Source organism: Haliaeetus albicilla, chromosome 23 (assembly GCF_947461875.1).
Source record: "Haliaeetus albicilla chromosome 23, bHalAlb1.1, whole genome shotgun sequence".
NCBI classification, from domain to species: domain Eukaryota; kingdom Metazoa; phylum Chordata; class Aves; order Accipitriformes; family Accipitridae; genus Haliaeetus; species Haliaeetus albicilla.
The window spans coordinates 2,282,560-2,296,126 of record NC_091505.1 but is presented as its reverse complement, the minus strand read 5'-3'; the positions used below and the strand labels follow the sequence as shown (position 1 = coordinate 2,296,126).

The window sequence follows — 13,567 nt, the reverse complement described above, 5'->3', positions numbered from 1 at the left end:
TTGTTCCACCATCAGTTGGGGTCTGTCCAAACAGGAAGAAACCTCTGGGAGGAGGAATAAGCCCTTTACAGGTGACTGATTTACAAAGGTTAAGATACATTCATTCAGATTTCTGAACCGGATGTAAACATCAGCCCAGGCTAACCAGGTTGTGGCAATGAGTTTTCTGTAAACTTCCCCGGCCAGGATTTGTGAATGAGCATTGATTTTCATTTCACAGCAGCTTTCCTCATCATTTCACATGAAGAGCCTTTCTCACTCAGGCAAACACCCTCTCTCAGCACCCTGAGACTGTGATCCCTAAACCACACTGAGACCAGACTGGCTGAATAAAGTCTCCTAAAACCTGGGGGGGCTGAGGGCAGCTTTGGACGGGGTACCAAGCACCCCTGGGCACTGAATACTCTAAATTGGGACAAACTGCAAAAAGCAATGAAAAAGGATCACTGCATTTTCAGCACACTGAATTTTCTTTCCATTACCAAATAAAAAACATACATTGAGCCTGTAAACTAAAGGATAACGCTGCCTCCTAGTTTCTGTGTCTTTGAACAAGACTGTCCTTTTGTTACCTTTCACCTCAAGTAAAACCTGCTTAAAATAACTCTGATCAACTAAAATTGGGCTCAGCATAGTCTGTAAACAAACATTAAATAAAGCTTAAACCAGACAGAAATACTGCTGTCTTACAGAGATGACTTAAGTTGTCATGTAAATGAAGCAATTTTTCTCCTCAGCATTTAAAGCCCCAAATACTGGAGGCTTTCAAACATAAAAATACATCTATCTGTAAACAGTGAAACGGTCCACACAAACTGCATCATTAACCTGGTCTTTCAGTCTTCTTTTCAGTGTTAATAGTTTCTAATACTTTCCCATTATTCAGCTTAAATTTGGTTTTAACAGATTGTAAAGGGCTGTGTTCCTATAAATTAGTAAAGTAAAAAAACCTAGACCTGCCCATGTTCCTTCCCTGCTTTCCTAACCAATATCATGTTTTGCTAAACCACTTCTTACAGCTCCCACATTTTGTTATCCTACAGTGAGTTACAAAGGCCAAGATGTTGAGAGACGTTTGAAGAAAACCCATCTCTTCTCTAGCAGAATGTTAATGATGCCTCAAACTTAGGGGATAAAAAAACCCCAAAGCAATAAAAAGCCAGACTTTTCACCCTGCTCACGACTGTGCCCTGTGTCCGGGAGCTATCAGGGACTTTATACGAGGGTGCGTAGGGCAGCAGTTTAAACGACAAGATGCCCTCTTTGCCAGTAGTGGAGCAGGACCTGCTGGAGGCATCAACCCTGTGCTGAGAGTAGCAGAGAGCTGTTGACCCCAGGCTGTGCTCATGCCATGTCCTGGCAGTGCCAGGCACTTTCCAGGGCAGGAAACCCAGTGTAGCCCATTTGCCTAATGGAGCGAGTGGCAGAGCCAGGATGGATCCAGGCATCCTGCCTGCTCTGCCCACACAATCTCCTACCTGTTCCCCACCCTGCATTGCCAACATGGGACCTCCTTTTGCACATCAGAAGACCAGAGAGACGTGCCAAAGCCTGCGAAGGAGGTGAAATAACCCCTCCTGCCACCTCAGCGCTGCTCCCCTTGCATGAAGGAGCCACTCTCGAAGTACAAAGGCTTGATACCTTTCCCCAAGACAGCGCAGCCAAGAGTCAATTTAGTGTCTTGTGTGACAGAGCAGAAGTGAAAGCCACTGAATACGGCTGTCAGTTCTCGTTTCTTATGTCCCGATGAACCCCAGGGGGAAGGGGTGCATCCAGGAACAGAATGGCCCTGTGGTCCCGCAGCACTGGCAGCACCCAGGGTGGCTTGGCTGCAGTCAAAGCAGGGCTGGTCCTAAAGGCCTGGGTGCTGCAGAAGGGCATTTCAGTGACCCCAGCCAGTCCAGCTATACCAGTTTGGACACAGGGAAACCCCTTGGAGATGCAGCATGCCTGGGAGCAGCTCTGCATGCCTTTCCCCAGGTCCTTCCCAGAGGATGCGGTTCTCCATCGTGGCATCTGCTGCAAAGATGGACTAGGTCATGTTGTCTCCCAGTTGTGGGGCTGCACATGGATCTCTGAAAGGCTTTTTTGTAGGACTCCCATCAGCACTGGAAGGCCTGGTTGAGCCCTGGGTCACTGCAAGGGGAGGCACTGAGCTAGTGATCTAATCGCACCCAAAGATACGAGAATCCAGCATGCAAAACCTCTCCTGGTACATTAAAATGAATTTCAGAAGAATGTCACTTGTTCAGAGAAAAAAGCCATGTTAGAAAACATGCCTCTTCCCAGCGAACCCCACTCTCTGCTCTGGAAGAAGTTTCAGTTACATTGAGATAAAGCAATGTTTCATGTACATGAGCAGTGTTTTATGCTGAAAAATAAATGTCCAAGTGCTGCTTCTGAATAACTGCCATGCCGGTGTAAGACTGCCAAAGCGACCTCAGGGGCCAATTTACTTACACCAGTGACACTGATTTTAGTGGGGGCTCTGCTGTGAAAACCTGGGGCCATCCTCAGAAGAGAAAATGGGCTAGACCTGGGAAGGACAGAATTGCATGGGGAGTCCTTTGAGGGATATGTCCTCATGACAGCTTTACTGGCATTCCAAACCAAATATACATTGAAAATCGAGCAGGATCAATGTAGGTAACCAACCCTGTTGGCTGAAGTTAAAAATAACTTCCCATACTGCCTTCTTGCTACTATGAAAAGGTGTTTTGCAGCTCTCCCAAACCCAACTGGAACAGCTTGTTACCAAGTTTCATGACACTCCTGCCAGTTTGGCAACAGAGGATGTTTTTAAAGTTCTACCTCCTGGAGTCAAGTGATCAGGAGAAAAAATTCAATTTTCATTTAAAAAATAAAGCAAGAAAGATCTAATCATAATAGTGGGGGGCGGGGGAAGCTTGAAAGCATCAGTCCTAAAGGCTTTGAAACTCTAAGGCAAATAGCAAGCTTGCAAACTTTCATTTCTGAAAACCTCAGAATTTGGTCTGCCTTTTGTGCACTGCAGGAACACTCCCTGCTTCCACATCTGGGAATCTCAGGAGTCCTACTTTTTTCCTTAATGAAATTTTTGCTCCTTCCTGCTAGGATCCATGTTCCCAAAAGGAAAAAACCCTACAGTTCTAGTCTAGATGACTTCTGCTTTAGGTTAAAAACAAATGCAACATTTTTATCGGTAACAGAGGAAGCTGAATGTGCCTTCCACCCCATGCTCTCCAGCCTCAGCTGCTGAAAGGATTAATCCCACTGCGCTGTTCAAACACTCCTGCTTTCTGTCTTAACCTCTAAAGTTCTCTGTAATTCAAGCAAAGATCATTCTTCCAGGGAATCATTTGAAATTTGGACCATGACTCACAAAAGATGAGCTACATTGACAGCTCTGCTGCTGACCTTGGGCCAATCAAACTGGTGGAGGCTTTCCCTATCTATAAACTGGGGCAATCTACCTTACCAATGACATTTTTCATGAATGCTTTTGAGGTTGACAGACTTTACGTTGAAGCAGAGGGCATAGAAAAGTTCATGCATACTTCGAAATACGGACACTGTGGGCTCGCCACACACTTGTACTCATCCATGAGCAACAATTTGGCTAGATGGACCTTTGGTCTGATGCAGTATGGCTGGTTTTGAAACTTCAGCTCTCAAATCTTCCTGTGCCTGTGCTGAGAAGGAGCTGGGCTGTGTTAGGGCAAGGGAAGGTTGCACTTAAAGTGTTAATTGTGTCCTCTGACCCAACACCACTACTCCAAGCCAGATCCTCTCTGCTTCACTGACCTGCTCACTCAAACCGCAACGATGGTGTGCTGCAGGCGACAGTAAGGTGGAAGAGCAAACTGGGGGTGACACTGTTTTTTCCCAGTAACTTATTAAATGTCATATTTAGTTGATTTAGACAATGCTGCAAAGGTTCCTATTTTAGCCCAGTCCACAGTCACCTGTAAGTAAGGTGTTCACTATGTTTTAGACACACATGACTCTCCCAAAAATGCTTTCCTGCCTGAAATGCTTGACCTTCGTTGCTGCGGATAACAGCTGAGATGCCACTAATGGAAAAGGGGCTCTCTCTTCCCCAGCTTTTCCAACATACACACTGGACACACAAGCACAGATGTAACTCCCTCCCACTGCAAATCTTTTTTTTACAAAAGAAACTTCAAAACTCTAGTTTTCTCCCAGTTTTACCTCATCTCCCCAGTCTTCCCTGCTCAGGATGGGTGGCTGCCACCTCTGTGAAGCTCCTGTGGGGCTTTCCACAGAGCAGAGATGGGACTTCAGTTCCCTGGCAGCTTGTCAGCTCTGCTGCTCACTTGGATTTCAGGAAGACTCTCTCAGCTCCTGTCCTGTCCTCCTCAGCAATTAGGGGCTGTGGCTTGGCAGAAATGGGGGGTTGGGGTACCAGACTAAATTACTGCATCCAATGCCACCTTTTTTGTTTTTTTTTTAAAGAATAAATAATAACAGCTGTTCAGCAATCATCAACAACCCTACTGTAATGTATCAGCCTACAGTGCCTTTTTAAACACCTCTGCAATGCAAAAAAACATGGGCTCTGAAATAATATGGCACTGTGTGGGTCTCTGCCACACCATTAAAAAGGTCCAGCATGCCAAACAATGAAGCTTGCCCTAAGAACCATTTTAAATGCTTTGTATTAAGAATTAATTAAAAGAAATCAACAAAAACTACAGAGAGAAAAAATTCAAGTTGCATAATGCTAGTCCTAAGTGATGTTTCACATTGAAAGGCCACTCTACATGTGGAGAACAGGCTTATCATGAGGCTCACAGTCCTATTTCAAAATTCAACCCTAATTAGGAAGTCATGACCAGCTCCTGCATAACGTAATAATTTGCAGAGGCAGATAAAAGTACAATAGTCAAATAAAAAAAGCCCCTTTTGCCTAAGGACCCAGTTCTGGGAGCCAGAGAAAGTGATCATTTCATTGTGCTAGTTAATATTAACATGTGATTTATATAAAATCTGTAGAAATGTGATTTATCAATTTGCAGCTATACCCAAATGGTGCATAAAATCACCAAATGGCACCGATCCAACATTAGCTGACCTGTAATTATTATATATTTAGACTGCTGAATGCATACACTGTATATAGAGGACATTTTACTTGAATAGGCACTGAGGGCTGATAGCCTCATAATAATCAGAAAGCATGATAAAACAAACATTTCACCAGCCATCTGGATTATTAATCTCCTTCCACTGGATATTCACAAGGACAAAACTAGCAGATAATGTGCCATCATGGATTCTAGCTCACAATTAAATAATGTGGCAGATTAATGATACAAGCAGATCCTTCCAGAGAGCTGTTGCCATTCCACTCAATCTCTGCTCACCAGCGACTTTATAACAAATAACAGTGTGAGCAGCCCAACCTTCACCAAAACCTGGTACCAAATAGGGGTATTACAGTGTCATTAGCCCTACAACAACTGCAAGGGAGTGTATGGGACTCTATTAACCCTACAGAAATAAGCTGCAGCACAGAGCCTCAGGACTATTTTACCCACCTAGCCAGGCTGCCCTGCTCAGCAGAGCTGCTCCATAACCCGCAGGGTTTGCCTCCTCTCACTTCTTCCATAAGCTGGTGGTTAGCTAGTGCTGTGCCCTTGTTTTCAGCCACATGCACTGTATCATATGCATGCTCTGTTGGACTCTATACTGGATTAAAAAGATCACTTGCTTATTTGCAATCAAGTAGGGCTCACGGTGCAGAGCTTTGCATAAGTAAAACATCATCAGTCTTCACGTATCACTCCAGTGATCCGGGAACAGCCTCTCTTTGTCCTCAGCAGGAGGCACGGACCATCCTGGGCTCTGCAAATGCCCTGGGGCAGATGCTTCTCCCTTCCCTGCCTTCAGAGAGGAGGTGAGGACCTGGCAGGTGGCAAGAGGCACAGGGATGCTGCCTGTCCTCCCAGCAGCTGCTCTGGCCGGTCCCAGCTGTGCGCAGGCTGCAGGCATAGGGATAGTGTGGGACTGTGGCTGGGATGCTGTTCACTGGGAAACACAGGCTGTCTTCTCCCCGTATCCTCTTCCAGGACAAGGAATAGGACATTTGGCAGCAGAAGGAAAGGCAGTTGAAGCAAGTTGATTTTCTCTCCTGTGGTCCTACCACTATTTTCTCCCACAGCCTGAATTTTTCCCTCTGCAATCTGGCTCCAGACTTGCCATCCTTCACTTCCCTCCAGTTCACAGATGCTTTGATACCTTCTCTTTCCCTCCTGCAACTCCCCAGGTTCAGCAAATCCACTTCCAGCTCTTCCTCTCCCCTCTAAAACTCTCCATTCCCAGCCTCAGAAGTTCCCTTTACCCAAGGTGAAAAATACCCTTCACTCATTTCTGGAAAATGAGAAAAAAGGGGACCCCATAGGGACAGCTTCAGACTGTATCCATGAAAGGTGAACAAAAATGGTTCCAAAGAACTTGCCCTATGCTTACTCCCTCTGTTTCCTGCAGTCTAAATGCACAGACTCCCATGGGCTGGAGCTTCGCCAGGGAGCATGTAGCAAAAGTTGCTTAGGCACTGCAATAAACTGGATGTGCTACACTATATCCACCAAAATACTCTAAGTTAGGGCTCAGCCTTCCCCATTTCCTAAAAATCAAAAGCCCCTGCTGTGTGATGCTGTATGTAATGCACAACAGGGAAGACCGAAAGCTCAGCTGCTCCAGCAGCTCATGGCAGAAACCTTGCCAGGCTGAGGAAGCCACTGCTTCATTCAGGGGAAGGATCATTCTTCACTATCAGTTTGGCAGAGGACAGGGAAGGGGCTGCAAAGATTTATGCCTAGTCTGCCTGATTCAGCGAATGGCCTCAAAACACTTGTGTTGCACCTGCAAGATAGCTTGTACAGGGAAGGGCCCAAGTGCCAGCATTTGAACCTTTGGGGATCTGATGGATGTTGAGCTGTCTGAGTGGCGTCAGTTGTCACGATAATGGCAGCTGCAATTACCACAGGCAGCGTTTGGATGCTAAAATGCTGCTTGACTTTAAAAAAAAAAACAAAACCAAAACCAAAACAAAAAATGAAAACCCCCACAGTTTGTCTGCAGTGCATCCTGTCACTGTGGAGTGCTGCTTGCACTGTGTGTGATACCTCTACCAGAAGCTATTTTTATGCTGGATTTGCCATGGGAGAATAAAATCTCCTTTAGAAGGCACCGACTGCAGCAGGCACTGCAGCACATACCGTTTTGTTTGTCCAACAGGTGAATGCTACTTCAGCACCATCCTCTTTTTCTCTGGAAAATCTCACCTTGATGCCACTGCCATTGGCGCTAAGTAAATCCTAATGCAATGACTGCAGCGGACGGAAAAGCGGGTGAGTGATGTGCTGTTGTATCAAGATCCCTACACATACAATGAGATTTTAAAGGCAAAAAAAAAGCAGACAGGGCACCAAGATATGGCTGGCTTGGAACTATGCCTACAATACAGAGTATTCACAACTCCTACGAATAAAAGCTAAACTCACCTACCTAACAGTGTACGAGCTGCTAGGCACAAAGACAAGATTCCAGGTTTAGAGTCTCCTTCTAAACAGTGCCTTAAAAGCTTACACCAATTTATCTAGCACTTCTCCTTCAGCAGCAGAAAATAAAGTGGGTCAAAGGCAGCTTTTTAGCAGGAAAATCAATCTAAAATTACAACACTTGGGGAAACCTAGGCAAAGATGAGAGAGAACAAGAAGCATTGCTGCACTGATCCACCCCTACATTTTCCTCTATGTAAGAGGTACAGACCACAAAGAATTTATATACCATCTTTGCTCAAGCCTTTGGAGGACCATTACCCTTCATTTCTGCACAACAACTCAACAGTCACCAGGCTCTACAAGAAGTTGTAGTAAAACCTCCTCAACCCCAGATTTGCTCTTTAGCATAGCTTCATAAATACAACAAAGGAAGAGTCACTGCTGTTGAGGTGAGAAGAAATGTATTCTGGAAACTCAGTCTGCCTCTTAGTATCCAAAGAGATTAAGGAGAGCTTTATAACAAAATAAATCCCCTTCTCTGCCCAGGATGGGTGCATTCTGCCATGTCTCTACAGAAAGATTTAACAGAACTAAACATCCGTAAGCTTTCATTTTTTTATTTCTTTTTCTGTGAAAATATGTCAGAGCCCAAACACGATGCCATTTGATTTCCTGTGTTTGGAGTGTCTGAATCGCACCCTGGCCATTTTGGATTCTTGATGCTGGGCTCTGTAATCAAAACTTTGTTTTGAGACTTACTGTATTTTCTAAAGGAGACCATAAGGTACAACAATTGATCCATTTGCAGTACTGGACTATTATTGTGTGCTGTACATTACTCCCTACAAACACTAAGCCTATTTTTTTTAGCAGATGTGAAAGGTGGATGTGCTGGTATGCAAAACCTCATTTGTACCACATCATGTAAAGACAGCCCAAGGCTATGCCATCCACAAAGGAGAGAAGAGCAACAAGTAGCATTGCCACTAGAAGAATACGAAATCCTGTTTAAAATTCCTGCTGGTTTTTTCCAATTGTACCTCCCACCCTCTCAGGCTCCTAAAAGTTGACAGGACATTCAAAGACACTGTGCAGCTAATCACAAGACTGACGGTTGCACCCTGTGGTTGTCCAGTACGCTCATTTGATAACATGCACTAAAATACAACATGGATACCTTCACCTGTCCTAAACTCAGCTCATTATTCAGCCTTAAATCTAGTTCTGGAGTTCTCATCCACCTCTCTAATGACTTACGGGTTTTCATAACTTTCTCCCTGAGTGCAGTGGCTTCCTGCAGGAAACCATTCACCATTGCTTACTAGCTCCAAATTTTACTTCTCGTTTGCTGTGCCTTTTCTCTTCCCCCAAAAGCATTGCTTTATCATCCAGTTTCTCCTTGAAAGTTCCTGTGCTCCTAAAACTCTATGGCTTTCCTCTCTCCCCCTTTCTTCTAGCCATGTCTCAAGCTGTTAAGAGGATAACTGCAGGTGTTATGCATGGAGACAATTCCTGTACGTGCAGGCAATTCACGTGTGTTTTTTGTTTGCAACCCCCCGACTATGTGTGTAAAAGGGGCCAAGGGAATCAGCAGGTTACTGTTTTCCTCTGCACTTGCAAATGTGAATTATTCCTGCTATGAGATTTTGCGAGTGCCAAATGCTTTGCCAAAGATTTTCATATGATCTGGCTGGAGAGCAAGAAGCGTCAGACATCTCATTGCAAACTAGGTTTCCAGCCCAGTTTTGTCCTCAGAATTGATCCAAATGTCTTTTAGAGGAATCTAACTTTGCAGTGATCTTCTGCTGCACCCTCTGTTAGTACCTACAAGAGATCTGCAGTCTGAAATATCCTGAAATTGGTCCTATTTGGTTTTATACCTGTCTGGTCTGTCCTGTCATCCCTTACTTGAACTGCTTTTGATTCTCTGCTACGCAACATGTTGTTCCCTTTTCCTCCTGTACTTGCATAAGAGAAATATAGATATAAAGGAAAGCAATTAGTTTTCAAGTAAAACTAGAACCACCCAGGCTAAATCAGGCAGTTTTCTGGCATCATCTTAAAAAAGCAGGGCTCAAAGTACAACAGAGAAAAAACCCAGCCTCCTCATTGTGAAAGAGTGATCAGCTTAATAAGAAACACAAGAAAAAAACGGAGAGAAGAGCAAAGTGAAAAGGGTTCAGGTTAAATGGTCCTTGACAGGACCCTGAAGGAGCATAAACCTGCCGCAATGGTCCTGCAAGCAGAAGTGGGGTTACAGGCACCTTCACTAAAGGCCCCAGAGGCTTTGCAGGCATCTGGTTCAAATTACTTACCAAGAAAGACAGAGAGAGTGAAGGGAGGGGGGAATATGCAAGAATAGAAATGAAGAGGCAAGCAAGCGACCTCAGCCAACAGAGGAGAGGAGAACATGACAGCCCAAATGGCAGTTGTTTTCTCAGCACAGGACAACCAGCGAGTGGGCTGCCTCGTGGCAGCACACCGAGAAGTGCTGCGTGGAGAAGGCAGCTCTGTTTTGTAAACCCGAGTGGCAAATTTTCCCCTTCAGCCCGCCCTTGCAGAGCTGTGGACAAACTATGCCTGAACTCCGTCTGCTTGCATATTTTTTTAAATACTTGGTAGTCATTTTTAAATATTAATTATCATTCATGGCAGCAAAACCATGCAGTTTCCCCGCCTTTGGGAGCACAGCAGTTGGTCCCAGGGCAGGTGTCTGGTCCCAGCCCGTGCTGAACAAGTGTATCTCAGATGGATTAACCAAGCTGGCCTCTTGCAGAGCTGATGGAAGGATTGATGTGGTTGGAGTAAAGTCAAGCTGCGGGGTTGTGACATTAGACAGAATGGGCAAGAAACTTGCCTGGTAAGGCCATCATGATCCTAAGCACAAAGTTTTGTTCCAGGATGTTGTTCAGATATCTCTGTACAACAGCCTGAGATTCATTGATTCCTCTCCTTTGTTTTTCCCAGTTTCTAAAATCATCCTCCAGGCCTTTGAAAAGTGTAGGGAGAGATGGAAAGTTCAGCAAGCCGAATGATCCATGGTTTTGGGGCCTTAGAGTAAATAGGCTTGTTTGTTTAGTTGTTTGGTGTGGTTTTTTAGAAAACAGAAGAGTGCAAAACAAGACTGTTATTAAACCTACCGTGAACACTACATTTACGACAACACACAAAAAAGGATATTAAATCTTTTCCGCAGAATCAAAAAGAAAACAGCACTGATCAATGCACTGAAAAGTTAAACTGGCCCAGAATATTTCAGTTGCTAAATCAAGCAAAAATAATAAGACAGATTTTTCTAATTCAGCCTTCCCAGCCAGGAACACAGATGAGATGTGCTAGTGACACAGGTGAGAGTATTTTCTGCAATAAGTTTATCATCTTGCTCACAGCTGATACAAATCCATTTTCCAAACTTGTTACCTCCACTGGCTGCAGGATCAGACTCACAGTGTCCTACTCAACAAAATACCAAACACTATTTGTTATTCTGGGCCAGAACAACAGCATAAACTTTTTCACGCAGGCAGCCCAGGCTCCAGTTCCAGTCACTGATCCCTCACTCTTAGCACTGGCCAGACCTACGAGAGACACAAGAGCTGTATCATGAGTACAACAGGGGAAAACAAAAATTGGGCACTGGGGAGGCAGAAGTGAGCAAAGGTCTGGATTCCGTCGGTGGTGGTCATTGTACATTGCTAGGAAACACCAGCTCATACATTTTAACCCAACTTTCCTAATCCATGTGGCTATTTCCCAGATGAAGTGATGTAATCAAACAGGGATGCTGATGATGCGCAGTTGCCCAAAAGAGGGAGGGTAAGACAGGCGGAGAACCAAAGCAAACTTGGCATCTCCTTGGGATGCGGCATGGTCTTCAGTGTGCGTTTCAGAGAGAACAGTCTTCCCTTTGACACTATGGAGCATGTCAAATTGCCTGGAAGGCTCAGAGGAAAGAGTCATCTTTCACACAATTTTACAAGGCAAAAGAAAACTTCATTTTTTGAACCATATCCCCTAAGCTTCTAAAGGAATTAAATCTCTGATCCCACCTATCAAACCCTGCACAGAAGGGAGAGCAGAAGGAAGTGCACAAGGTCAAAGCCGACTTCTTGACTCCCCAAGGAAGGCTCAAGAGCACCCAAATAATGTGGCAGGAGCTGACGACAGCAAAAAGGGCATCTTCTTGTCCCTTTGCTTTTTTAACACATACTGAGCAAAAAAAAAAAAAAGGTGCTCAAATCCTTCTTATTTGTGAAAGGCTGGATCGCCACTGGAGGTGGCTGGGTACAGCAAAATCTGCTTCAGCAGAAAAACAGAGACAAGTGTCCTGGTTTCAGTTAAACCACAATGACAAGCAAAATGGTTCCTTGTCTCCTTAAAAAAATAACCAGAACTGGTCACAGACTAATTAGTGAAGTAATTTTACATCCAAAACTGCTGAAGAGTCAAAATGCAGCACTACTTTTGGAAAGGGGGGGCTGACACCTCCCTGTGCTACAGGCAGACCAGAAAGCTCTTCCAAATGCACGTCATCTGTAGCTGGTGTGAACTTTTAGGCCCCACCAAATCATTTACTCATAGCCCACGCAATACTTAACTGGTTTTCCAAAGAACTGCTTAAGGAGAGATGCTACAACAGACACACAGAAAAGGTCACTCCATATCCCAAGAGCATAAAAAGCAGAGCCAACACCTATTCCAGCCTCCCTCTAACCCACTCATTTCTTTTGAAACTTTCTTTGCCCCCCATTTTTCAGACAGAAAACAGACACACTGGAAATAAGCATCAATGATAACAAACACAGCAACCAGTTCAGTTCATTGACCGTTCGGAGCAGCTTTGGCAGTGATTCATTGTAGCGGTAAAAAGAAAAAAGTCACTCACCCTCACAAAGCTGGCGGGAAACCATCCTTCTTCATCATCGATCTGACCCCACCACCAGTCCTTGTTGGAAGCATCCAGGACCTTGATAACGTCTCCTGCTTTAAACGCCAACTCCCGGTTGGCCATGGTGACGTGATCCCATACTGCCTCAGCACTTACAATAGAACCACCACTGATCAGCTTTGAAAACAGAAAACCAGCAGTCAATAAAAGCTCAGTTCCCCAATGCAAGCACATGCACAGCAGCAGCACAGAAAAAAGCGCTCAGCCAAAGTAAAACAATCTTCCCCCATTCCAATCCATAACAATTTCACCCTCATATGATGTAATCCAGACTGCAAGCATTTCTACAGACCACCGTTCTGTTCCTAACCATGCCACGTAAGTGAGTACTGTGTGCGGATGTTCAGTGCCTCTCAGATCCTGCCCCTATGCAGGGGAAAAGCAACACCTCCCCTCTTGCTGCCACCGCCACACCGTCTTTATGAACATGCACATCTATCTAGGCACATGGCTTTCAGGTACAATTCGGTTAGCATAATGTATAGCTGAGAGTTCCCCAAAGTGGCAAAACCAAGCGATGGTGTCCTGCAAAGGAATTTTTGTTCCAGAGCAAGTCTGCTCAGTTAAAGGATCAAATGTTAGCTTGACGCTCAGAAGGCGTTCCATGCAAATCCAAACAAAGTTTTCAAACATATTTAGAAGAACAATTTTTTTTAAAAACTGGAAGTTCTGTATTTGTTTAGTGCTGGTAAGGTACTGACAGCCCTTGCTTTTGAAATCTTCAAGCTACACAGCAGACAAGAGCACCGTGGCACCCTGCTGACCTGTTTCAGACCCAACCTGGAGCATAGCCCAGCTCCACAGCATGTTCAAACCTCGCTCTGCCCACAAGAAACCTGCCGGCACTGGCTGTCGTGACAGTCTTCAAGGTGCAGATACCTGCCCACTAGAAACTGGACTGAGGCCAGACTTGTGTCTGACAGGACCTACTGAACGTCGCTCCACGTGGAGCCTATGGTCACCTTAGAGCTGAGCCAGCACCATGGCAAGGACCTAACGGGTTCTCGTTTTCATTGTGAGCCACCTAGTTTTATATATACAAAACTCCTGCTTAATGCTTGCAGGAAGGACTCATCCGAACACTGATGCTTGTACATCCATGAGACAAATC

At 44.9% G+C, this 13,567-nt stretch overlaps 1 protein-coding gene across 11 annotated transcripts in view; it reads right to left on the bottom strand.

The window, feature by feature from the left end:
- Positions 1 to 13,567, bottom strand: part of ARHGEF9 (Cdc42 guanine nucleotide exchange factor 9) — a 193,382-nt gene that overhangs the window by 55,718 nt on the left and 124,097 nt on the right. For all 11 annotated transcript variants that reach the window (XM_069810878.1, XM_069810877.1, XM_069810875.1 and 8 more), the window contains one exon: positions 12,394 to 12,573. In XM_069810878.1, coding sequence (XP_069666979.1) covers positions 12,394 to 12,573 — 180 coding nt within the window. The remainder of the gene's footprint in view (positions 1 to 12,393; positions 12,574 to 13,567) is intronic.